Here is a 24,891-nt window from a genome sequence, read left to right on the forward strand (position 1 = left end):
TATAATATATCATTTTGCACTTCCTACGGCTTCCACTAGATATCAACAGTCTTTAGAACCTTGTCTGATGCTTCTACTGTGAAGTGGGGCCGAAGGAGAGGGGATTGAGTAAGGTCTATCATGAGCTGAACATGCGCTGACCATGCGCGTTCATGTGAGAGCGAGCTCTGTTCTATCGCATTTCTGAAGACAAAGGAATTCTCCGGTTGGAACATTATTGAAGATTTATGTTAAAAACATCCTAAAGATTGATTCAATATATCGTTTGACATGTTTCTACTGACTGTTACGGAACTTTTTGACATTTTGTCTGCTTTTAGTGAGCGTGCTTCGTGACTTTGGATTTATTTACCAACGCGCTAACAAAAGTAGCTATTTGGACATAAATGATGGACATTACCGAACAAATCAAACATTTATTGTCGAACTGGGATTCCTGTGAGTCCATTCTGATGAAGATCATCAAAGGTAAGTGAATATTTATAATGTTATTTCTGACTTGTGTTGACTGCACAATATGGCGGGTACCTGTATGGCTTGATTGGGCTCTGAGTGCCGACCTCAGATTATTGCATGGTTTGCTTTTTCTGTAAAGCTTTTTTGAAATCTGACACAGCGGTTGCATTAAGGAAAAGTGGATCTAAAATTCCATGTATAATATTTGATCTTTGATCAACGTTTATTATGAGTATTTCTGGAAATTGATGTGGCTCTGCAAAATCACCGGATGTTTTTGGATCTAATGAACATAACGCGCCAATGTTCACTGAGATTTTTTATATAAATATGAACTTTACCGAACAAAACATACATGTATTGTGTAACATGAAGTTCTATGAGTGTCATCTGATTAAGATCATCAAAGGTTAGTGATTAATTGTATCTCTATTTCTGCTTTTTGTGACTCCTGTCTTTGGCTGGAAAAATGGCTGTGTTTTTCCGTGATTTGGCCCTGCGCCCTGCACTTTCACTTGCTGTTGTCATATCGATCCCGTAAACGGGATTGCAGCCCTAAGAAGTTTTAAGAGGTTAAGTCATTGAAATTTGGAGCTATTGAAATGTTTAATATTGTCCCATGTACCCTGCATAATTTACTGATGGTCCTTAACTAGCCCCATAGGGATATCCAAAGTTAAACCAAATTTACCATGTTCAGTTGGCGATCGTCGCATGCAGAATTGATGTTTACTTGGGTGCTGCCTGCTGTGGGCATGTGGGCAGGGTTGAAATAAACCCAACCCAAGGAAAACTGTTACAACCTAGTTCCTAACATCTCGCAAATCTCAGTTGTGTACAATACTGACTTTACGATCAAAATGTTCCAATTTGAACTTTGTAGTCAAGTTTGACATTAGAAAAAAAGAAATGGTTTCATATCAATAACACAAAGGCTATTTTCAGCAAGAGATGTCGTTTTTTGGTTCAGTTCCTCTTTAAGTTGAATGTATAGACTGTGATTTCATAGTGAAATATGGAACAAAGATGACTATCAATCATGGTTATCAGTTACGCTTAATGGTTACGGTTATCCGTTAGGATTGTTCAGTTATGATAGTTCAGTTATGGTTGTTCAGTTATGGTTGTTCAGTTATGATAGTTCAGTTATGGTTGTTCAGTTATGGTTGTTCAGTTATGGTTGTTCAGTTAAGATTGTTCAGTTATGGTTGTTCAGTTATGATAGTTCAGTTATGGTTGTTCAGTTATGGTTGTTCAGTTATGGTTGTTCAGTTATGGTTGTTCAGTTATGGTTGTTCAGTTATGGTTGTTCAGTTATGGTTGTTCAGTTATGGTTGTTCAGTTATGGTTGTTCAGTTATGATAGTTCAGTTATGGTTGTTCAGTTATGGTTGTTCAGTTATGATAGTTCAGTTATGGTTGTTCAGTTATGGTTGTTCAGTTATGGTTGTTCAGTTATGATAGTTCAGTTATGGTTGTTCAGTTATGGTTGTTCAGTTATGATAGTTCAGTTATGGTTGTTCAGTTATGATAGTTCAGTTATGGTTGTTCAGTTATGATAGTTCAGTTATGGTTGTTCAGTTATGGTTGTTCAGTTATGGTTGTTCAGTTATGGTTGTTCAGTTATGGTTGTTCAGTTATGATAGTTCAGTTATGATAGTTCAGTTATGATAGTTCAGTTATGGTTGTTCAGTTATGGTTGTTCAGTTATGATAGTTCAGTTATGGTAGTTCAGTTATGGTTGTTCAGTTATGGTTGTTCAGTTATGATAGTTCAGTTATGGTTGTTCAGTTATGATAGTTCAGTTATGGTTGTTCAGTTATGGTTGTTCAGTTATGATAGTTCAGTTATGGTTGTTCAGTTATGGTTGTTCAGTTATGGTTGTTCAGTTAACATCTCAGAATCATCTGTCCCTCAATGGTCTTAGTTTGGGGATTGTGGATAGTCCTGGGCAAGTTTGAACACATCTGAAAAAGGGGAAAAGAGTAAGATGCGAGAGAGCGAGAGCCTTTGAGAATGGGGGGGATAGTTTTAGAGGTGTGTGTATGTGTGTTGGAGGTTTACTTGCTGTCAAGCCAGATCTCCCATGTCTGTCTGAGACCCCTTTATCTCATGATGCCTGGCAGATTGACCCTTGACCTATCATTTCTCTCCATGTTCCTCATCTTTGCTCTCTCTCCTTCACAACAGAAGGCATGCTGGTCCAGGGTCTGCTTTTCCCTCTCATTGGCCCATGCATGTGGCACATGTCCATATCTGTAGCCTATGGATATTCATGTTCCAAACTTTGTCCTGTTTGTCCTTAATGCCTCTCCGTGCCATAGCAACCCTTAGGTGGTCCACAGCAGTAGGCTTATATCTCTATCTCATTTTAATCAAAACCCATGGACTCTCGAGGACAAACAACAACTTGTGACATTTTCTCAGTGTTTCTGAGAGCAGCACTCTTGATCTGGAGGCATGTACAGTACTTGAGTACAGTTGAGTAAAAGTTAGAGTTTGTAAAGATATAGAGATACAGAAACATTTGTTTTGAGCGTGTCTCTGGTTGGAGTAGTGCGGACGTCCTGCTGTAGTGCTTCCCCTAAACCATCCCTTTGAAGCTCCAAACTGGGCCATCCCGCCTGTGACTCGGGAATTATCTCCAGCGCTAACAAACTAGTGCACTTCCCCACCAAGCACCACTCCTCCTGGGTGTCTGCCTGGCTCCCTCTCTTTCTCCATGGTTATTTATATACCCTCTTTTCTTTAATCAAGCCATTAATGCTGGACTCAATACATGCAAACAATGCAAGAACCACTGTGGGATAATTATAACACTAAAATTGTTGAAATCCACTTCCTTTCAAGTCCAGAAAAGCCAACACACCCCTCTTATTATCACACTGTGTTCTTTGCCCCAGAAGTTAAAGAGTTCAATCACACATGGCTTTTGTATTAGCCTGTGTACTGAGTATATGATGTACAATTATAATTCATATGCTTTGTTTAACTGATTGAACCAACTTTTTTTTGTACTTATAATTGTGTGGTTTTCTTATCAGCCCTTTTGGGCTTCCAACCTCACCTGCACACAATGTTTTGTATTTCACTTATTTTCTTTGGTGTGAATAAATAAAAACTAAACACCTTAAAACCTATATGAGCTCCTAAATTGTTTATTTTCATTAAGGAATTAAGGAATTTCAACCCAACACTTCTCCTCATCGTGTCTTTCCCTGCTCTACTTTGACATGTTGATGAGTATGATTCCTAATCAAAATCGACCATGGGTTTTTACATATAAAAAAAATAAATGATTTCACCTGTCACGAACGTCGTCAGGGTGAAAATGACCGGACCAAGGTGCAGCGTGGTGAGCGTACATTTCTTTATTTTGAATGTCGCCAACAAAAACAAGAAACAATAAGAAAACGAATGTGAAGCTGAATAGGGCTATACAGGCCACTAACACAGACAACTACCCACAACTAAGGTGGCAAAACAGGCTGCCTAAGTATGATTCCCAATCAGAGACAACGATAGACAGCTGTCCCTGATTGAGAACCATACCCGGCCAAAACATAGAAACAGAAAACATAGAAATAAAGGAACTAGACTGCCCACCCTAGTCACACCCTGGCCTAACCAAAATAGAGAATAAAAGCCTCTCTATGGCCAGGGCGTGACATCACCTTTATTTAACCAGGAAGGCCAGTTGAGAACAAGTTCTCATTCACAACTGCGACCTGGCCAAGATAGAGCAAAGCAGTACGACACAAACAACACAGAGTTACACATGGAATAAACAAACGTACACTCAATAACACAATATGATGGATATGTAGCAATGATGGTGTGAGGGATATGAGATAATGAGGGTTATGTAGCAACACAAGTTTTTTTTAGGAGGAGTTAGCTAGCATAGCGTAGCGCCCTTCACCATTAGCATAACAGCATAGTGTAGACTATCTGGACTCACTGTACAGTAGTGGGAGTAGGCCAGAGGAGGCTGGTGGGAGGAGTTTTGGAGGATGGGATCATTGTAATGGCTGGAATGGAATAGTATTAAACACATCAAACAGGCTACTGTATAGGTGGTAGTATCACACAGAGCCCAGCACTCATTGTTTCATGTCTGGAGAATGGAAATGAAGAGGGCTTCGTCTCCACATCAAAGCGCCGGTGCTTGTGCGCCAGGGTTTGTTCAAAGTTTAATGAAATTCACTCCAAAACAAACAATATGTTAATGAGGCTCCTCCAAACAAGGCATGGAGACAGTGAGATATCTCGTAGAGATGTGTTTGTTTGACAAATATGTACCGACTGCTTTGTTTTTTGTTCCCCCTCCCCCCTGCACATGCGAGCAATAGCAGTGTGACTCCTGTCGTGGTTAAATTAGCCTGTAATCCATTAGTAAACGGTTAACAATGGGTTTTAATCTGAGAGGGGAGGAGCAGCAATCTGAATTAATGCTGTCAGTGGTACAGCTCAATGGGGTTTACTACAGTGAGTTAATGCTGTCAGTGGTACAGCTCAATGGGGTTTACTACAGTGAGTTAATACTGTCAGTGGTACAGCTCAATGGGGTTTACTACAGTGAGTTAATACTGTCAGTGGTACAGCTCAATGGGGTTTACTACAGTAAGTTAATGCTGTCAGTGGTACAGCTCAATGGGGTTTACTACAGTGAGTTAATACTGTCAGTGGTACAGCTCAATGGGGTTTACTACAGTGAGTTAATACTGTCAGTGGTACAGCTCAATGGGGTTTACTACAGTGAGTTAATGTTGCCAGTGGTACAGCTCAATGGGGTTTACTACAGTGAGTTAATGCTGTCAGTGGTACAGCTCAATGGGGTTTACTACAGTGAGTTAATACTGTCAGTGGTACAGCTCAATGGGGTTTACTACAGTGAGTTAATACTGTCAGTGGTACAGCTCAATGGGGTTTACTACAGTAAGTTAATGCTGTCAGTGGTACAGCTCAATGGGGTTTACTACAGTGAGTTAATGTTGTCAGTGGTACAGCTCAATGGGGTTTACTACAGTGAGTTAATGTTGTCAGTGGTACAGCTCAATGGGGTTTACTACAGTGAGTTAATTTTGTCAGTGGTACAGCTCAATGGGGTTTACTACAGTGAGTTAATGCTGTCAGTGGTACAGCTCAATGGGGTTTACTACAGTGAGTTAATGCTGTCAGTGGTACAGCTCAATGGGGTTTACTACAGTGAGTTAATGTTGCCAGTGGTACAGCTCAATGGGGTTTACTACAGTGAGTTAATGCTGTCAGTGGTACAGCTCAATGGGGTTTACTACAGTGAGTTAATGTTGTCAGTGGTACAGCTCAATGGGGTTTACTACAGTGAGTTAATACTGTCAGTGGTACAGCTCAATGGGGTTTACTACAGTGAGTTAATACTGTCAGTGGTACAGCTGAATGGGGTTTACTACAGTGAGTTAATGTTGTCAGTGGTACAGCTCAATGGGGTTTACTACAGTGAGTTAATCTTGCCAGTGGTACAGCTGAATGGGGTTTACTACAGTGAGTTAATGTTGTCAGTGGTACAGCTTAATGGGGTTTACTACAGTGAGTTAATGTTGTCAGTGGTACAGCTCAATGGGGTTTACTACAGTGAGTTAATGTTGTCAGTGGTACAGCTCAATGGGGTTTACTACAGTGAGTTAATGTTGTCAGTGGTACAGCTCAATGGGGTTTACTACAGTGAGTTAATGTTGTCAGTGGTACAGCTCAATGGGGTTTACTACAGTGAGTTAATACTGTCAGTGGTACAGCTCAATGGGGTTTACTACAGTGAGTTAATGTTGTCAGTGGTACAGCTCAATGGGGTTTACTACAGTGAGTTAATACTGTCAGTGGTACAGCTCAATGGGTTTACTACAGTGAATTAATGCTGTCAGTGGTACAGCTCAATGGGGTTTACTACAGTGAGTTAATCTTGCCAGTGGTACAGCTGAATGGGGTTTACTACAGTGAGTTAATGTTGTCAGTGGTACAGCTCAATGGGGTTTACTACAGTGAGTTAATGTTGTCAGTGGTACAGCTCAATGGGGATTACTACAGTGAATTAATGCTGCCAGTGGTACAGCTCAATGGGGTTTACTACAGTGAGTTAATGCTGTCAGTGGTACAGCTCAATGGGGTTTACTACAGTGAGTTAATACTGTCAGTGGTACAGCTCAATGGGGTTTACTACAGTGAGTTAATGTTGTCAGTGGTACAGCTCAATGGGGTTTACTACAGTGAGTTAATACTGTCAGTGGTACAGCTCAATGGGGTTTACTACAGTGAGTTAATGTTGTCAGTGGTACAGCTCAATGGGTTTACTACAGTGAGTTAATACTGTCAGTGGTACAGCTCAATGGGGTTTACTACAGTGAGTTAATACTGTCAGTGGTACAGCTCAATGGGGTTTACTACAGTGAGTTAATGCTGTCAGTGGTACAGCTCAATGGGGTTTACTACAGTGAGTTAATACTGTCAGTGGTACAGCTCAATGGGGTTTACTACAGTGAGTTAATACTGTCAGTGGTACAGCTCAATGGGGTTTACTACAGTGAGTTAATGTTGTCAGTGGTACAGCTCAATGGGTTTACTACAGTGAGTTAATACTGTCAGTGGTACAGCTCAATGGGGTTTACTACAGTGAGTTAATGCTGTCAGTGGTACAGCTCAATGGGATTTACTACAGTCCCTTCAGGAAGTATTCACACCGCTTCACTTTTTCCACATTTTGTTGCATTACAAGGTGGGATAATAATGGGTTCAATTGTTATTTTTTGTCAACTACTTACACAAAATAGTCTGTAATGTCAAAATGTGTAACGGTTTTCTTCCATAGTTGAAGGAGAGGACCAAAATGCAGCGTAGCCAGTGCTCAACATGTTTAATTAAAGAACAAGTGAACACTACAAACAACTTACAAAATAACAAACGTGAAAACCGATACAGACCTATCTGGTGCAGAACACAAACACAGAGACAGGAAACAAACACCCACAAAACCCCAACACAAAACAAGCCTCCTATATATGATTCTCAATCAGGGACAACGATTACCATCTGCCTCTGATTGAGAACCATATTAGGCTGGACATAGAAACAGACAAACTAGACACACAACATAGAATTCCCACCCAGCTCACGTCCTGACCAACTAAACACATACAAAACAACAGAAAACAGGTCAGGAACGTGACAAAATGGAAGAAAAATTCTAACACTTGAATACATAAGTATTCAATCTCTTGAATTAATACATATGATTACAGCTGTGAGTCTTTCTGGGTAAGTCTCTAAGAGCTTTGCAAAACTTGATTGCACATTATTCCTTAAAAAATTCTTCAAGCTCTGTCAAGTTGGTTGTTGATCATTGCTAGACAGCCATTTTCAAGTCTTGCCACAGCCATTTTCAAGTCTTGCCATAGCCATTTTCAAGCCTTGCCATAGCCATTTTCAAGTCTTGCCACAGCCATTTTCAAGTCTTGCCATAGCCATTTTCAAGTCTTGCCATAGATTTTAAAGCCAAGTTAAGTCAAAACTGTAACTAGGCCACTGGGTTTTCCTCTAGGATTTTGCCTGTGCTTAGCTCTAAACTCCCTAGTCCTTACCTATAACATGATGCAGCCATCACAATGCTTGCAAATATGTTTACTTTAGTGCCTTATTGCAAACAAGATGCAGTTTTTGGACATTTATTATTCTGTACAAACTTCCTTCTTTTCACTCTGTCGTTTAGTTTAGTTTTGTGGAGTAACTACAATGTTGTTGATCCATCCTCAGTTTACTCCTATCACTGCCATTCAACTCTATAACTGTTTTAAAGTCACCATTGTCCTCATGGTGAAATACCTGAGCAGTTTTCTTCCTCTCCGGCAACTGAGTTAGGAAGGACACCTGTATCTTTCTAGTGACTGGGTTTATTGATACACCCATCCAAAGTGTAATTAATAACTTCACCATGCTTCACCAATAGGTGCACTTCTTTGCGAGGCATTGGAAAACTTCCCTGGTATTTGTTTTTCAATCTGTGTTTGAAATTCACTGCTCGACACAGAGATGAGGTAGTCATTCAAAAATCATGTCCATGCAACTTACAGTATGTGACTTGTTATGCAAATGTTTTCTCTTGAACTTATTTAGGCTTTCCATAACAAACGGGTTGAATACTTATTGAATCAAGACATTTCAGCTTTTCATTTTCAATTAATGTGTAAACATTTCTAAAAACACTTTGACACAAAATCTACATTTTATCCATTTAAAATTCAAGGTGAAAGCTATGATCCCTTATTCATGTCACTTGTTAAATCCACTTCAATCAGTGTAGATGAAGGGGAGGAGACAGGTTAAAGAAGGATTTTTAAGCCTTGAGACAATTAAAACATAGATTGTGTATCTGTGGGATTTAGAGGGTGAATGGGCAAGACAAAATATGTAGGTGCCTTTGAACAGGGTATGGTAGTTGGTGTCAGGCCACCGGTTTGAAGAACTACAACGCTGGCTGCTGGGGTTTTCAAGCTCAACAGATTCTCCTGTGTATCAAGAATGGTCCACCACCCAAAGGACATCCAGCCAACTTGGCACAACTGTGGGAAGCATTGGAGTCAACATGGGCCAGCATCCCTGTGGAACACTTTCGACACCTTGTAAAGTCCATGCCCCAACGATATGAGGCTGTTCTTATGGCATAAGCGGGGTGCAATTCAATATTAGGATGTTATTCCTAATGTTTGGTATACTCTGTGTATATCGCTATGGTACAGGGGTGATCCACAGCATGTTGGACAAACTTTGAACCAGGAGCTGACTACTCACATGTTCTGTGTTTGACTGTGTGTTTGTTCCTTTGCCTGCATCTCTTTGTATGGTCTCCATGTCTGTCCTGTGTTTGTATTGCTGTGTGTCTGCAGGTAGAGTACTATGATTGATTGTCACAATTCAGAAGTTGGAATCCTATTGAGAATTTCTCTGTTTCTGTGTGTGTGTGTGTGTGTGTGTGTGTGTGTGTGTGTGTGTGTGTGTGTGTGTGTGTGTGTGTGTGTGTGTGTGTGTGTGTGTGTGTGTGTGTGTGTGTGTGTGTGTGTGTGTGTGTGTTTTATTAGCAGCAGCATTCGAGTATGCGGTTGTCAGATGTCCACAGGAAAGCTCAGCTGTGGAGAGGTATAGTGAGCATCAGTCTGATCGAGGCTCGTGACCTCCAGCCTATGGACGCCAACGGCTTCAGTGACCCCTACGTCAAGTTCAGACTGGGCCATCAGAAATACAAGAGCAAGGTACCTCCACCAGCCTTATCACACTGTACCAACCACCCCACTTCCTAGACAATTCTTAGCTATCAATCAATCAAAGTCAGCAGACTTTAGCATTAGATGATAGATCAAATCAAGCTTTATTTATACAGCACATTTCAGACATGGAATGCACGCAATGTGCTTTACAAGAAAAGACTATCAAATGTAAAGCTAAAATATTTACTACACAACAAACATAAGACAAAAAACAAAAGAATGACACAAACTGAACAACTAAAAAGCACCCTAAGGAAAAGCCAAGCTAAGAAGATGTGTTTTCAGTTAATCATGTCAGATGCTAACATTAGTGGTATTTGTTTTAAATACACACAAATACAAAGAAATAGGACATGTTACGCATTTCACTGTACTTGTGCTGGTGACAAATACAACTTGAACTTGAACCATGATAAGGGGAAACACTGACACACACGCACGCACGCACGCACGCACACACACACACACACACACACACACACACACACACACACACACACACACACACACACACACACACACACACACACACACACACACACACACACACACACACACACACACACACAGATGCAACCATTTGTGTGCTTCTTCCACAGACGATACCCAAGACTCTGAACCCCCAGTGGAGAGAGCAGTTTGACTTCCATCTTTATGAGGAGCAGGGGGGCTTCATCGACATCACCGTCTGGGACAAAGACGCAGGCAAGAAGGACGACTTCATGGGCAGGTGGGCTTTTCACACACACACACACACACACACACACACACACACACACACACACACACACACACACACACACACACACACACACACACACACACACACACACACACACACACACACACACACACACACACACACACACACACACGCTTATACACACTTATACACACTTATACACACACACATACACTTGCATTCATATGCTCTAAGGGTCTGCCGTGTGTGTGTTTAGTTGACGTGAGATTCCCTCTTGGGCTGAAGGTGACACTGAATTTGAGGTCGCAGTCATCACAGGACCGTTAGCCTGACTTTCATCCGCTACGTGTGTGTTTGTGTCCATTAGTGTGTGCGTGTGTGTTTGTCTGACAAGTCCCCACTAAGTCTGAAAGACAGGAGGCTAATAGCTCAGAGAGGAGATTGGAGGAGCTGGTAGTGTCCTCTTCCTGTGAGCTAGTGTCTATTGTAATTGGCTGTTCCCCTCCTTAAATACCCATCTGTTCCAGGCCCACTGAGGTCCTACTGACAGGGTCATTAACACACACACACACACACACACACACACACACACACACACACACACACACACACACACACACACACACACACACACACACACACACACACACACACACACACACACACACACACACACACACACACACACACACACACACACACACACACACACACACACACACACACACACACACACACACACAACCAGTGAGCCTGCCTGCTTCCTATTGCACGAGTAACTTGACATGACACTGGACTGACAGAGAGACGGAGAGAGAGGGAGGGAGAGATGGAGAGAGGTTTTCCTCTGTCTACCCTTCTCAATGGCAAGGCTGTGCTCACTGAGCCTGTACTTTGTCAGTGTTTGTGCCACACGGGACTGTTTTCGTTCGTTTCGTTTATTTCATTCGTGTGTTCCTTCCTGTTCGTGCGTTCATGTTATATGTTCACAAGTTCAGGTCTGTTCACGTCGTTTATTGTTTTGTAGTTTGTTTAAGAGTTTTTTCGTCTGTCTTAAATAAACAAATATGTATTCAACCCACGCTGCGTTTTGGTCCGATCCATGCTCCTCTTCAGAAGAGGAGAAAGACGAGCGTTACAGCGTGGAATGCCCTGCGTGCTTTCTCTCTCAGTTCATTCCCTGCATTAAGGTGTCCAGTTGAGCTTATTTTGAAACCTAAATAATTGTAGTGTGTGCAGTACTCTATATATTTTGTACTAATTGAGAACTTTGGTCTAATTTCCTGAGATCTGGATCTTCTCTGGAAAATCATTATTTTAGTCTTTTGGGGGTTTACTGCCAGGGCCCAGGTCTGGCAGTACTGCTCTAGCAGGTCCAGGCTCTGCCGTAGGCTATGTGCTGTGGGTGACAGCAGGCATAGGTCAGTTGTGAAGAGTAGGCATTTAACCTCTGAATTGTGGAGACTAACATCAGCGGCTGAGGATTTTTCTAGAATAGTGGCCAATTCATTGATGTAAATATTGAAGAGTGCAGGGTTCAGATTGCAACCCTGGCGAAGGCATCGCCCCTGGTTAAAGAATAGTTTTTTTCTTGCCAGTTTTGATGCTGCACATATTGCCAGTATACATTGATTTAATTATGTCATATGTTTTACCCCATACACCCCTTTCAATAACTTTGTAGAACAGTCCTGAATGCCAAATAGAATCAAATGCTGGACGGCTCTGGCTGGTCCTGGCTGGACGGCTCTGGCTGGTCCTGGCTGGACGGCTCTAAAGGCTCGGGACAGACGGGCAGCGCTGGGCAGGCAGGCAGTTCAGACAGCGCTGGGAAGGCAGGCAGTTCAGACAGCGCTGGGAAGGCAGGCAGTTCAGACAGCGCTGGGAAGGCAGGCAGTTCAGACACAGGCTGCGCTGAGCAGGCAAGCAGCGCAGGCGGCGTTGAGCAGACGGCCAACTCTGACCTGCTGAGGCGCACAGTAGGTCTGGTGCGTGGTGCCGGAACTGGAGGCACTGGACTGGAGACACGCACCACAGGGAGAGTGCGTGGAGGAGGAACAGGGCTCTGGAAATGCACTGGAAGCCTGGTGCGTGGTGTCGGCACTGATGGTACTGGGCTGGGGTGGGAAGGTGGCGCCGGATATACCGGACCGTGAAGGAGGACACGTGCTCTTGAGCACCGAGCCTCCCCAACCTTACCAGGTTGAATGGTCCCCGTAGCCCTGCCAGTGCGGCGAGGTGGAATAGCCCGCACTGGGCTATGCAGGCGAACCGGGGACACCACCTGTAAGGCTGGTGCCATGTACGCCGGCCCGAGGAGACATACTGGAGGCCAGATATGTTGGGCCGGCTTCATGGCACCCGGCTCGATGCCCAACCTATCCCTCCCAGTGCGGCAAGGTGGAATAGCCCGCACTGGGCTAAGCACGCGTACTGGGGACACCGTGCGCTCCACCGCATAACACGGTGTCTGACCAGTACGACGCCCTCTCACTCCACGGTAAGCCCGGGGAGTTGGCTCGGGTATCCAACCCGGCTTCGCCACACTCCCCTTTAGCCCCCCCCCCCCCCCAAGAAATTTTTGGGTGAGCCTCTCGGGTTTCCAGCCGCTCTGCCTTGCTTTCGCCTCATAAAACCTCCTCTCCGCTTTCGCTGCCTCCAGCTCCGCTTTGGGGCGGCGACACTCCACTGGCTCTGCCCAGGGTCCTTTACCGTCTAGGATTTCCTCCCAAGTCCATTCCTCTTTTCCCCATTGCTGTTGTTCTTGCCTTCCTTCTCCAATCCGCTTGGTCCTGTTATGGTGGGTGTTTCTGTAACGGCTGTCGTAGTCGTTCTCCTCCTCAGACGAGGAGGAGCATGGATCAGACCAAGATGCGGATTGGTAAGTATTCATATTTTAATGGGAAAACAACAAACACTACAAAATACAACAACCAACAAACGTGACTAACCTGAAACAGTCCTGTGTGGCCCAAACACTGACACAGGAACAAACACCCACAAAACACAGGTGAAACCCAGGCTGCCTAAGTATGATTCTCAATCAGGGACAACGATTGACAGCTGTCTCTGATTGAGAATCATACCAGGCCGAACACAAAATCCCAACATAGAAAATCAAACCTAGACCAACCCACCCAACTCACGCCCTGACCAACTAAAACAAATACAAAACAAAGGAAAACAGGTCAGGAACGTGACACAAATGCTTTTTGGAAGTCGATAAAGCAAGCATACATTTTGGTATTATTTTGGTGGACATATTTATGTATCAGGGTGTGTAGGGTGTAAATATGATCAGTTGTGCAATGTTTTGGTATAAATCTAATTTGGCTTTTACTCAAGACATTGTGCTTATTAAGGAAGTTTAGAACTCTTATATTTATAATACTACAGAAAACCTTCCCCAGGTTACTGTTCACACAAATGCCTCTAATTGTTAGGGTCAAATTTGTCTCTGTTCTTAAATATTGGGGTTATGAGTCCTTGATTCCAGATGTCAGGAAAATAACCTACACTCAGGATCAAATTAAACCGTTTTAATATAGCCAATTTACATTTTGCATCTCATTTAGGATGCCATCAGATCCGCGTGCTTTTTTAAATTTGAGGCCCTGAAGTTTCTTATAGAGCTCCTGGTCAGTAATTGGGGAGTCCAATGGATTTTGATTGTCCTTTATAGCTTTTTCTAATCCATTCAACTTCTCATGAATTTGTCATTGTTCTGCGTTTCTGTCAATTTGAACGGTGTTATAGAGTGTTTTAAAATGGGTTGTCCATATGTCACCATTTTGTATCACTAATTCCTCTTGATTTGATTAGTTTTTTCCAATTTTGCCAGAAGTTGTTTGTGTTTATGGACTCCTCAACTAATGTCAGCTGCTTGCTGTTGTACTGTGCTTTTTTGGTTCTGAGTGTATGTTTGTAGAGTTTTAAAGTCTCACAGTAATGAAGGTGTAATTCACCATTATTTGGGTCTCTGTGCTTTTGGTTTGATAGTGTTCTAAGATTTTTCCTCATAATTTTACAATCTGCATCAAACCAGAAATACCGGAAAGCAAACAGTCTTTTTTGTTTTGTTTTTTATCAATTTTAGTTGTGCTTCTTTTGCCGTTTTCCTGAATATATAGTTGTTTTTTACTGCCAGATTGATGCCTTCTTTACTGTGCGTGAATATGGTATGCAGAAAGTTATCTAAGAGGGTTTGGATATTTTGGTTACCGTTTGCTTTCTGGTATTCTTTTGTGCTGTTTTGGGCCCATCTGTATGAATCTGAATAGAATGAAACAATCTGTTTGAATTTCTGATGTTCTACAGCTTACTGGGCTGTGAATGTCTGGTTGTTTCCATGTCTGTTCTTTTGAGGAACAACGTAATTTGGCTCTGATCAGACAGGGGTGTTAGTGGCTTGATGGTGAATGAGCTGAGAGAGAAAGGGTCAATGTCTGTAATCATATAGTCTACTGTGCTGTGGCCAAGAGGTGAGCAATAGGTGAATCTCCCTAAAGAGTCCCCCCATAACCTACCATTGACAAAGTACAGACCCAGGCTTCGACAGAGCTGCAACAGATCCCTTCCATTTTTGTTGATGGTGCTGTCACCGTTGTAGATATGGGGGAGATTACGACAGTTAGAAACAGTATGGCCTGTAATAAAGCTGTCCCCTCGTGTGCTCGTTAGATCAGGTAGTGTTCCTGTGCGTGCATTTGTGTCCCCACAGATTTCCCTGGGCCTGGAAATGGCACGTCTCCTCCTCAAGTGTGGGGAAGATCTCCTCTGAGTAATATGGGGATTCTGGGGGGGGGGGGGGGTGTATATTGCATAAAGAAACACATATTTTTCTGTCAGTACCTGTTCTTCTTCTTTTTTTTTACCGAATGTGATATTTACTAATTTTGAGGGGATGAATTAGATTTTGTATTTCGGATTTGACCAAATGATCAATCCTCCAGAGTCTTTGCCTCTATTGACAGAGCTGTGTTTCTGTGATGGCACAATTACCTCTCTGTAGCCTGTGGGACAGTGAGTGACAATGTCTGCCTTATATGTCGCCTGCAGAATGATGATGTCAACATCTTTAAGATTTTTGTTGAACTCCAGTGCTAAACTCTTCAGTCCAAAGGTTGATGAGTTTAGGCCCTGAATGTTCCACATGCTAAGTCATAGTGATTTCATGTTGCAAATAGAAAGAATAGCACAGTCAGAAATACAGTAGCTACTAACTATTAAGTTGTTAAGCGTTCTATATATATACTCTACCGTTCAAAAGTTTGGGGTCACTTAGGTCACTTTTTGAAAGAAATGCAAATTTTTTGTCCATTAAAATAACATAAAATTGATTATATATACAGTGTAGACATTTACATTTACATTTAAGTCATTTAGCAGACGCTCTTATCCAGAGCGACTTAGACATTGTTAATGTTGTAAATAACTATTGTAGCTGATTTTTAATGGAATATCTACAGTACATAGACGTACAGAGGCCCATTATCAGCAACTATCACTCCTGTGTTCCAATGGCATATTGTGTTAGCTAATCCAAGCTTATGATTTTAAAAGGCTAATTGATCATTAGAAAAACCTTTTGCAACTATGTTAGCACAGCTGAAAACTGTAGCGCTGATAAAGAAGCAATAAAACTGGCCTTCTTTAGACTAGTTGAGTGTCTGGAGCATCAGTATTTGTGAGTTCGATTACAGGCTCAAAATGGCCAGAAACACTTTCTTCTGAAACTCGTCAGTCTATTCTTGTTCTGAGAAATGAAGGCTATTCCATGCGAGAAATGGCCAAGAAACTGAAGATTTCGTACAACGCTGTGTACTACTCCCTTCACAGAACAGCGCAAACTGGCTCTAACCAGAATAGAAAGAGGAGTGGGAGGCCCCGGTGCACAACTGAGCAAGAGAACAAGTACATTAGAGTGTCTAGTTTGAGAAACAGACGCCTCACAAGTCCTTAACTGGCAGGTTCATTAAACAGTACCTGCAAAACACCAGTCTCAACATCAACAGTGAAGAGGAAACTCCGGGATGCTGGCCTTCCAGGCAGAGTTGCAAAGAAAAAGCCATATCTCAGACTGGCCAATAGTCCGGCTGGGGTACACAGGGCCTGTGTACAAGGAGTGGTGTGCAGGGGTGTGTCAGGGGGGGCCAGAGAGCTTCTCTCTGTAGTAGGTGTCCCCATGTGAGCTTCCTTGTTGACTGGGGGTGTGGGTAAAGGGTTGTCGGGGGGGGGGGTAAGGCTCTCTCCTCATGGTGACCTTTACCTCCTCCAGAGCTGTGGTAAGGCTCTCTCCTCATGGTGGCCTTTACCTCCTCCAGCGCGGTGGTAAGGCTCTCTCCTCATGGTGGCCTTTACTTCCTCCAGCGCTGTGGTAAGGCTCTCTCCTCATGGTGGCCTTTACCTCCTCCAGCGCGGTGGTAAGGCTCTCTCCTCATGGTGGCCTTTACCTCCTCCAGCGCGGTGGTAAGGCTCTCTCCTCATGGTGGCCTTTACCTCCTCCAGAGCTGTGGTAAGGCTCTCTCTCAGCTGCTGGACAGAGTTCTTCAGCTGGGTCCTGCACTGGTTGATCTGGTCCTGTAGAAGCTCTGTGTCTGGGCTGGAGGTGGTGTAGCTGGGGTGCTGCTCCTTTAGCTCAGTAACCCATACCTCTAACAAAGCCAGTCTGTCTCTCAGCAGGCTGATGGTAGTGTGGTCTTGGCTCTGGTGGTTGTAGGCAGGCAGGGGGAGGATAGACCTGTTGTGTGGGTGTAGGTCTGAGCCTGGACTCCTTCTGTTGGGATTTCCGAGGTGAGGAGAGAGGTCGGTGTGCTGTCCTTGTCTTTTTTGGTTTCTGCTAGCTTCCTTGGGATGGGGAAGTCCTGCACAAAAGAGCTGAGTGCTGCCTCACTGCCCTGGACCATGACAGTGTCGTTCTGGTACATGTTTACCGTCAATAACCTGTTTTCCTGGTCCTTCTCGCTGTCCTCAAAAATGTGGATTTGCCTTCCTTTGCAGATGCCTTTCTTTGTCATATAGCTGAAATGCCTGGTTACAGCTGTATGACAGGCAGTAGTGTGGTCTGTGTAAAATAACAGGTTGTAACAGTCCTGTTGTGTGAGCAGTCAGCAAAGTACGTTTCTTGGTTTTCCCTCAGAATTCTGTGTTTAAAATTGATTCTTCCCTTCTCTGATTTGATTTCTGCTGGCAATTCAAAAAAAGGGGTGGAAAGTCTCTCTGTTTCTGCTACTGCTGGTGCTGCTAGCATGCCTCAGGGGCCATGTTGCTATAGTTACCACCAGTAAACAGTTGGAGCTAAAGGTAAGCTAGTTGACAAATTTGAATATGGCTAGCTAGCACGATTAAGATTGACAGAGAGTGAGTTAAAAGACCAATCTTTTCCTCCTGTGTTGATCTTCAGTTGTACAATTTGATTACCTTTACATTTTTTGCTAATTTAATCGTGTTAATCTCACTCTTAACAACCAGAAAGTTATAACAAGTCAGGAGCTGTTCTTCTGCATGACTTCTCTCTCTCTCCTCCCATCTCTGCCCCTCTTTCTCTCTCCCCCCATCTCTGCCTCTCTCTCTCCCACATCTCTCGCTCTCTCTCTCTCTCTCTCTCTCTCTCTCTCTCTCTCTCTCTCTCTCTCTCTCTCTCTCTCTCTCTCTCTCTCTCTCTCTCTCTCTCTCTCTCTCTCTCTCTCTCTCTCTCTCTCTCCCCCTCTCTCCCACATCTCTGCCTCTCTCCATCTCTGCCCCTCTCTCTCTCCCTTCCCCCATCTCTGCCTCTCTCTCTCCCACATCTCTCTCTCTCTCTCTCTCTCTCTCTCTCTCTCTCTCTCTCTCCCACATCTCTGCCTCTCTCGCTCTCTCTCTCTCTCTCTCGCTCTCTCCATCTCTGCCCCTCTTTCTCTCCCCCATCTCTGCCTCCCTCTCTCCCACATCTCTGCCTCTCTCCATCTCTGCCCCTCTCTCTCTCCCTCCCCCCATCTCAGTTTTGTAACAATGTGCAAATAGTTAAAGTACAAAAGGGAAAATAAATAAACATAAATATGGGTTGTATTTACAATGGTGTTTGTTCTTCACTGGTTGCCCTTTTATTGTGGCAACAGGTCACAAGTCTTGCTGCTGTGATGCACACTGTGGTATTTCACCCAGTAGATATGGGAGTTTATCAAAATTGGGTTTGTTTTCAAATTCTTTGTGGATCTTTGTAATCCGAGGGAAATATGTGTCTCTAATATGGCCATATATTTGGCAGGAGGTTAGGTTTACACCTCTTTTTGTGGGCAGAGTGCACATAGCCTGTCTTCTCTTGGGGTCTGCCTACGGTGTCCTTTCTCAATAGCATGGCTATACTCACTGAGTCTGTACATAGTCAAAGCTTTCCTTAAGTTTGGGTCAGTCACAGTGGTCAGGTATTCTGCCTGAGGGCCAAATAGCCCTCATTCTGTTTAGGGCCAAATAGCATTCTAGTTTGTTCATTTTTCTTGTTAATTCTTTCAAATGTGTCATATAATTATCTTTTTGTTTTCTCATGATTTGGTTGGGTCTAATCTCGCTCTCTCTCTCTCTCTCTCCCCCCCCCATCTCTGTCTCTCTCTCTCTCTCCCCATCTCTGCCTCTCTCTCTCTCTCCCCATCTCTGCCTCTCTCTCTCTCTCTCTCTCTCTCCCCATCTCTTCCTCTCTATCTCTCTCCCCATCTCTGCCTCTATCTCTCTATTGTCTTTTCTACCTCACTCTTTCTCGTCCCCTCTTTCTCCTGCTTTTACCAACATCTCACTCTTTCTCACTCTCGTGGTTTTGTTTTTTCCTCTCAATGTTAGTCTACATAGACCTGTACGTCTCAAATTCCAAATATGTGTGTGTTTTTCAGGTGTTCGATAGACCTGTCACCACTCAGTAAAGAGCACACTCATAAATTGGACCTGCCGCTGGAGGAGGGCGAGGGCATGCTGGTGCTGCTGGTCACACTCACGGGGGCAGCAGCAGTGTCCATCTCGGACCTATCGGTCAATATCCTGGACGACCCACACGAGAGACACCAGATACTACAGAGATATGTGAGTTAGTTTGTGTGTGTGTGTCTATGCATGCGTGTCTGCGTCACTAAGGCTGGGTTTACACAGGCAGCCCAATTCTGATATTTCTTCACTAATTGGTCTTTTGACCAATCACATCAGTTTTTTTCAAATCAGATCTTCTTCAGTCAAAAGACCAATCAGAATTGGTCTGCCTGTCTAAACACAGCCTATGTGACCTTAACAGCAGCTATCAGGCTCTAGGTCTCTCCTGCTCCCTCTTGTGGAGACATGAAGCTGCAGCATTATATCAACGACTTGTAAGTACAGCAATGTGAACTTGTTTTTCATTCAATCACATTTCCAACCAGTAGCCAATCAATACTGATAAATGGATCGTTCAGAGGAACAACACCCTCCAGGCCCTGTTTTTCTCACCTGTCCGTGTTCTAAATGGCTCCAGGGTGAAGTTTCCAGTAAGTACAGATCTAGGATCAGCTTCCCCTCCTCCAATACTAACCTTAACCATTAGTGGGGGAAATGCAAAACTGACCCAAGATCATCTTCACTCTACACTGTATACATGTCTGTTCTGCTTTACCAAATCAAATCAAATGTTATTTGTCACATGCGTCGAATACAACAGGTGTAGAGCTTAACGTGAAATGCTTACTTACAAGCCCTTAACCTATATACAGGAGGTACTGGTACAGTCAATGTGCGGGGGTACAGGTTAGTCAAAGTGATTTGTACATGTAGGTAGGGGTAAAGTGACTATGCATAGATAATAAACAGCGAGTTGCAGCAGTGTAAAAACAAAGGGGGGACGTCAATGTAAATAGTCTGGGTGGCCATTTGCTAAATTTTTCTGCAGTCTTATGGCTTGGGGGTAGAAGCTGTTAAGAAGCCTTTTGGACCTAGACTTGGCGCTCCGGTACCGCATGCCGTGCGGTAGCAGAGAGAACAGTCTATGACTTGGGTGGCTGGAGTCTTTGACCATTTTTTGGGCCTTCCTACCAAGCCTTATACTGCCCCAACGTTTCCATCAAAATGGCTTTGACCTGCTAACTACTGCTGAAAGAGGGGAGGGGACAGAAAGATACAGGCTGAGGTAGAGAGAAGTGGAGAAAAAGAGGGGGCTGATAGGTTAAGAGAGAAGACAGCCTGACAGATTCTATTGAAACTGAAGCTGCCGTGAATCCCTCTTCTCTCTCCACTGAGAGACCTTGGTTTCTAGTGTATTAGGGTTTTATACCATAGTGTGAGTGGGTGTGAATATTTATATTTGTGAATATGTAAAAGTCTCTGTGGAGTGTGCTAGTGTGTTACTGTGTGTGTGTGTGTGTGAGTGTGTGTGTATGTTAATGAACCCGTCAGTAGGACCTCAGTGTGTTTGCTGTAAAAGGCATGGTGTCTCTCTGAGGAGTCTTAGGCTCCCTGTCCTCCTGAGGCCCTCCCGCCACAGCACAATACACTCTGCCTGTTGTCTTAATGCTGTTAACCCTTCACTGGCTGCCACTCAGCCATCAGCCCAGCACAAAGACACACACACACAAACACTCACACAGGGCTCTGGAGCTCACTCTCTGACAGGCCTGATGGGGGACACTCGTCATATATCAACAGTATGTCATCTGGTGGAAGATACTTAACTGTCTGATAATGCATATTGAGTCATGGAGGAGTGTTGTTCCAACACTGTGCTCCTTCATTAAGACAGGGACTGAATACTCCTACAGCGCTGTGTGTGTCATTTATATCTCTGTAATTTCAACATATTCTAGCAACCTACTTCATTTGATTGTATGTAGGAGTTTGATTGATTGTGTGTGTGTGTGTGTGTGTGTGTGTGTGTGTGTGTGTGTGTGTGTGTGTGTGTGTGTGTGTGTGTGTGTGTGTGTGTGTGTGTGTGTGTGTGTGTGTGTGTGTGTGTGTGTGTGTGTGTGTGTGTGTGTGTGTGTGTGTGTGTGTGTGTGTGTGTGTGTGTGTAAACTGTGCTCTAATTTAAGTGTAGAGTCCTGCTGGGTTGTGTGGTTGATCTGGGTGAGCTCCAGTGGAGAGCGCTCCACAGGCCAACCACGGACGCGTGACCTACATACAACGCTAGCAGCTCATTGGCTGGCCATGAGAGCACTTCCCGCGCTGCAGTGGCATCCTACGCTCAAAGGGGGGAGCTCTAGGACCTAGACAGATGGCGGGAGGGCCTCTCTTCCTTCACTCACTTTGAGCTAGGGTCGGGAGTGTGTGTGTGTAATAGTAATAGCGAGAAGTAAGGGATGAGGTTGTGCTGGCAGGGGTAGGCATGCAAAATGAAAAGAAAAAGCTATTTCACCTTTTACAACTCCAGAGCCCCTGTTTTTCTGCGCGTTGAACAGAGACATTTTCCCCCATCTTTTCTCTCCCTCGTTTTCATGCTTGCTCTCTGTCTCTCGGTGTAGGTTGTGCTCTCTGTCTCTCTGTGTAGGTTCTGCTCTCTGTCTCTCTGTGTAGGTTCTGCTCTCTGTCTCTCTGTGTAGGTTCTGCTCTCTGTCTCTATGTGTAGGTTATGCTCTCTGTCTCTCTGTGTAGGTTCTGCTCTCTGTCACTCTGTGTAGGTTATGCTCTCTGTCTCTCTGTGTAGGTTCTGCTCTCTGTCTCTCTGTGTAGGTTCTGCTCTCTGTCTCTCTGTGTAGGTTCTGCTCTCTGTCTCTCTGTGTAGGTTCTGCTCTCTGTCTCTCTGTATAGGTTTTGCTCTCTGTCTCTCTGTGTAGGTTCTGCTCTCTGTCTCTCTGTGAAGGTTCTGCTATTCGTCTATCTGTGTAGTTTCTGCTCTTCGTCTCTCTGTGTAGGTTCTGCTCTTCATATTTCTGTGTAGGTTCTGCTCTTTGTCTCTCTGTGTAGGTTATGCTCTTCGCCTCTCTGTGTAGGTTATGCTCTTCATCTCTCTGTATAGGTTCTGCTCTTTGTCTTTCTGTGTAGGTTCTTCTCAGCGTCTCTCTGTGTAGGTTGTGCTCTCTGTCTTTCTGTATAGGTTCTGCTCTTCGTCTTTCTGTGTAGGTTCTTCTCAGCGTCTCTCTGTGTAGGTTGTGCTCTCTGTCTTTCTGTATAGGTTCTGCTCTTCATCTTTCTGTATAGGTTCTTCTCAGCGTCTCTCTGTGTAGGTTCTGCTCTCTGTCTTTCTGTATAGGTTCTGCTCTTCGTCTTTCTGTGTAGGTTCTGCTCTTCATCTCTCTGTATAGGTTCTGCTCTTTGGCTCTCTGTGTAGGTTCTGCTCTCTGTCTTTCTGTATAGGTTCTGCTCTTCGTCTTTCTGTGTAGGTTCTGCTCTTCATCTCTCTGTATAGGTTCTGCTCTTTGGCTCTCTGTGTAGGTTCTGCTCTTCATCTTTCTGTATAGGTTCTTCTCAGCGTCTCTCTGTGTAGGTTCTGCTCTTCGTCTTTCTGTGTAGGTTATTCAGTTGGAGGGGGACAGTGTGGTTTGGTTTGAAGAGGACTGCCACCATTAGCATATTCCTTTTCTCCTGACTGATGCCCTTTTAATGAGAGAATTTAATAAAGATGTACCTTATCAAGACACACAGATAACAGCAAGTGCTGGTACTAATGCTGTACAATACCCAAAGCAAATTAGTCCGAGTGTGTGTGTGTGTGTGTGTGCACGCCCCTGTGCGTGCACGTCTGTGTGTGTGTCTCAGTGTGTCTGTGCATGTGTTCATGAATATGTGTGTATGTGTGTGAAGCATTGCTCGGGCGAATGTATTCCCTGATATCATCAGTTTGGAATCAGCTGTCTAGCAGACGGCCGTACAAAACACCCACTAGTACTAATCACTGCATCCTCCCTAACACACCACCTAGCCTTCACCCCCACCTCCCTCCCCCCATCAACCAACCAACCAACCAGTAAGCTATTTAGGGAAGGGGGTTGGTGAGGGTTTCAAGTGCCATGCATTGTCATCGTCATAGCGCCCGGGCTTTGAAGCAAAGAAGATGGCTCCTTAAAAACGTATGGTCGAAGAACGAACACAGTTTAAGTCCCTCTGTCCCTGACTTCTCACTACTGGCCCGGCCCAACATCATTAACACAGCACAGTCATATCAGATGACTTTCAGCTTTCAGCTGGCTGCCTGACGAAACCCTCATCCCTCCACGGTAAGTCCCTGTGTAAATGGTGAGGCAGCAGAAGGAAGACGTTAGCCCGTTTAAAGTGCTTTCCGAGGTCAGCCTACAATGCAGGCGTTTCCCTCCCCTTAATCTGCCTCCATTGAAGAGAACTGATAATACTCACCTGAGAGTGGGCTCTGGAGACGCTGGGTTTCTCCAAGTCCCTTTTCTCATCCTATATGGCTTATTGAAATGTGTGTGTCTCCATTATAGTCTGGCCCTAGTCTTTGGTCTGTTTGATGAAGACCCACACGGATGGGCTTATAGCTGTTATTCCCCCCCTGGAATAGGTTTGGATGCTATTCTGTCTATTGTGGTTGTTAATTACGAACGGACTGGAGGACTGGTGTCTCTCTACCTGTGAGATGCTGGAGGACTGGTGTCTCTAGCTGTGAGATGCTGGAGGACTGGTGTCTCTAGCTGTGAGATGCTGGAGGACTGGTGTCTCTAGCTGTGAGATGCTGGAGGACTGGTTTCTCTCTAGCTGTGAGATGCTGGAGGACTGGTGTCTCTCTAGCTGTGAGATGCTGGAGGACTGGTGTCTCTAGCTGTGAGGTGCTGGAGGACTGGTGTCTCTCTAGCTGTGTGATGCTGGAGGACTAGATGCTGGAGGACTGGTGTCTCTAGCTGTGAGATGCTGGAGGACTGGTGTCTCTAGCTGTGAGATGCTGGAGGACTGGTGTCTCTCTAGCTGTGAGATGCTGGAGGACTGGTGTCTCTAGCTGTGAGATGCTGGAGGACTGGTGTCTCTCTAGCTGTGAGATGCTGGAGGACTGGTGTCTCTAGCTGTGAGATGCTGGAGGACTGGTGTCTCTAGCTGTGAGATGCTGGAGGACTGGTGTCTCTCTAGCTGTGAGATGCTGGAGGACTGGTGTCTCTAGCTGTGAGATGCTGGAGAACTGGTGTCTCTAGCTGTGAGATGCTGGAGGACTGGTGTCTCTCTAGCTGTGAGATGCTGGATGACTGGTGTCTCTAGCTGTGAGATGCTGGAGGACTGGTGTATCTAGCTGTGCGATGCTGGAGGACTGGTGTCTCTAGCTGTGAGATGCTGGAGGACTGGTGTCTCTCTAGCTGTGAGATGCTGGAGGACTGGTGTCTCTAGCTGTGAGATGCTGGAGGACTGGTTGTCTCTAGCTGTGAGATGCTGGAGGACTGGTGTCTCTCTAGCTGTGAGATGCTGGAGGACTGGTGTCTCTAGCTGTGAGATGCTGGAGGACTGGTGTATCTAGCTGTGAGATGCTGGAGGACTGGTGTCTCTAGCTGTGAGATGCTGGAGGACTGGTGTCTCTCTAGCT

The 24,891-nt window shown here is 44.4% G+C and overlaps 1 protein-coding gene across 1 annotated transcript in view; it reads left to right on the top strand.

Moving 5' to 3' along the window:
- The window catches only part of LOC139577178 (multiple C2 and transmembrane domain-containing protein 1-like), a 291,904-nt gene that overhangs the window by 137,708 nt on the left and 129,305 nt on the right, over positions 1-24,891 (top strand). The window contains exons 7-9 of the mRNA XM_071404089.1: positions 9,560-9,730; positions 10,345-10,475; positions 19,310-19,496. Of these exons, the coding sequence (XP_071260190.1) occupies positions 9,560-9,730; positions 10,345-10,475; positions 19,310-19,496 (489 nt within the window). The remainder of the gene's footprint in view (positions 1-9,559; positions 9,731-10,344; positions 10,476-19,309; positions 19,497-24,891) is intronic.

Source organism: Salvelinus alpinus, chromosome 5, assembly GCF_045679555.1.
Source record: "Salvelinus alpinus chromosome 5, SLU_Salpinus.1, whole genome shotgun sequence".
Classification (NCBI taxonomy): Eukaryota; Metazoa; Chordata; class Actinopteri; order Salmoniformes; family Salmonidae; genus Salvelinus; species Salvelinus alpinus.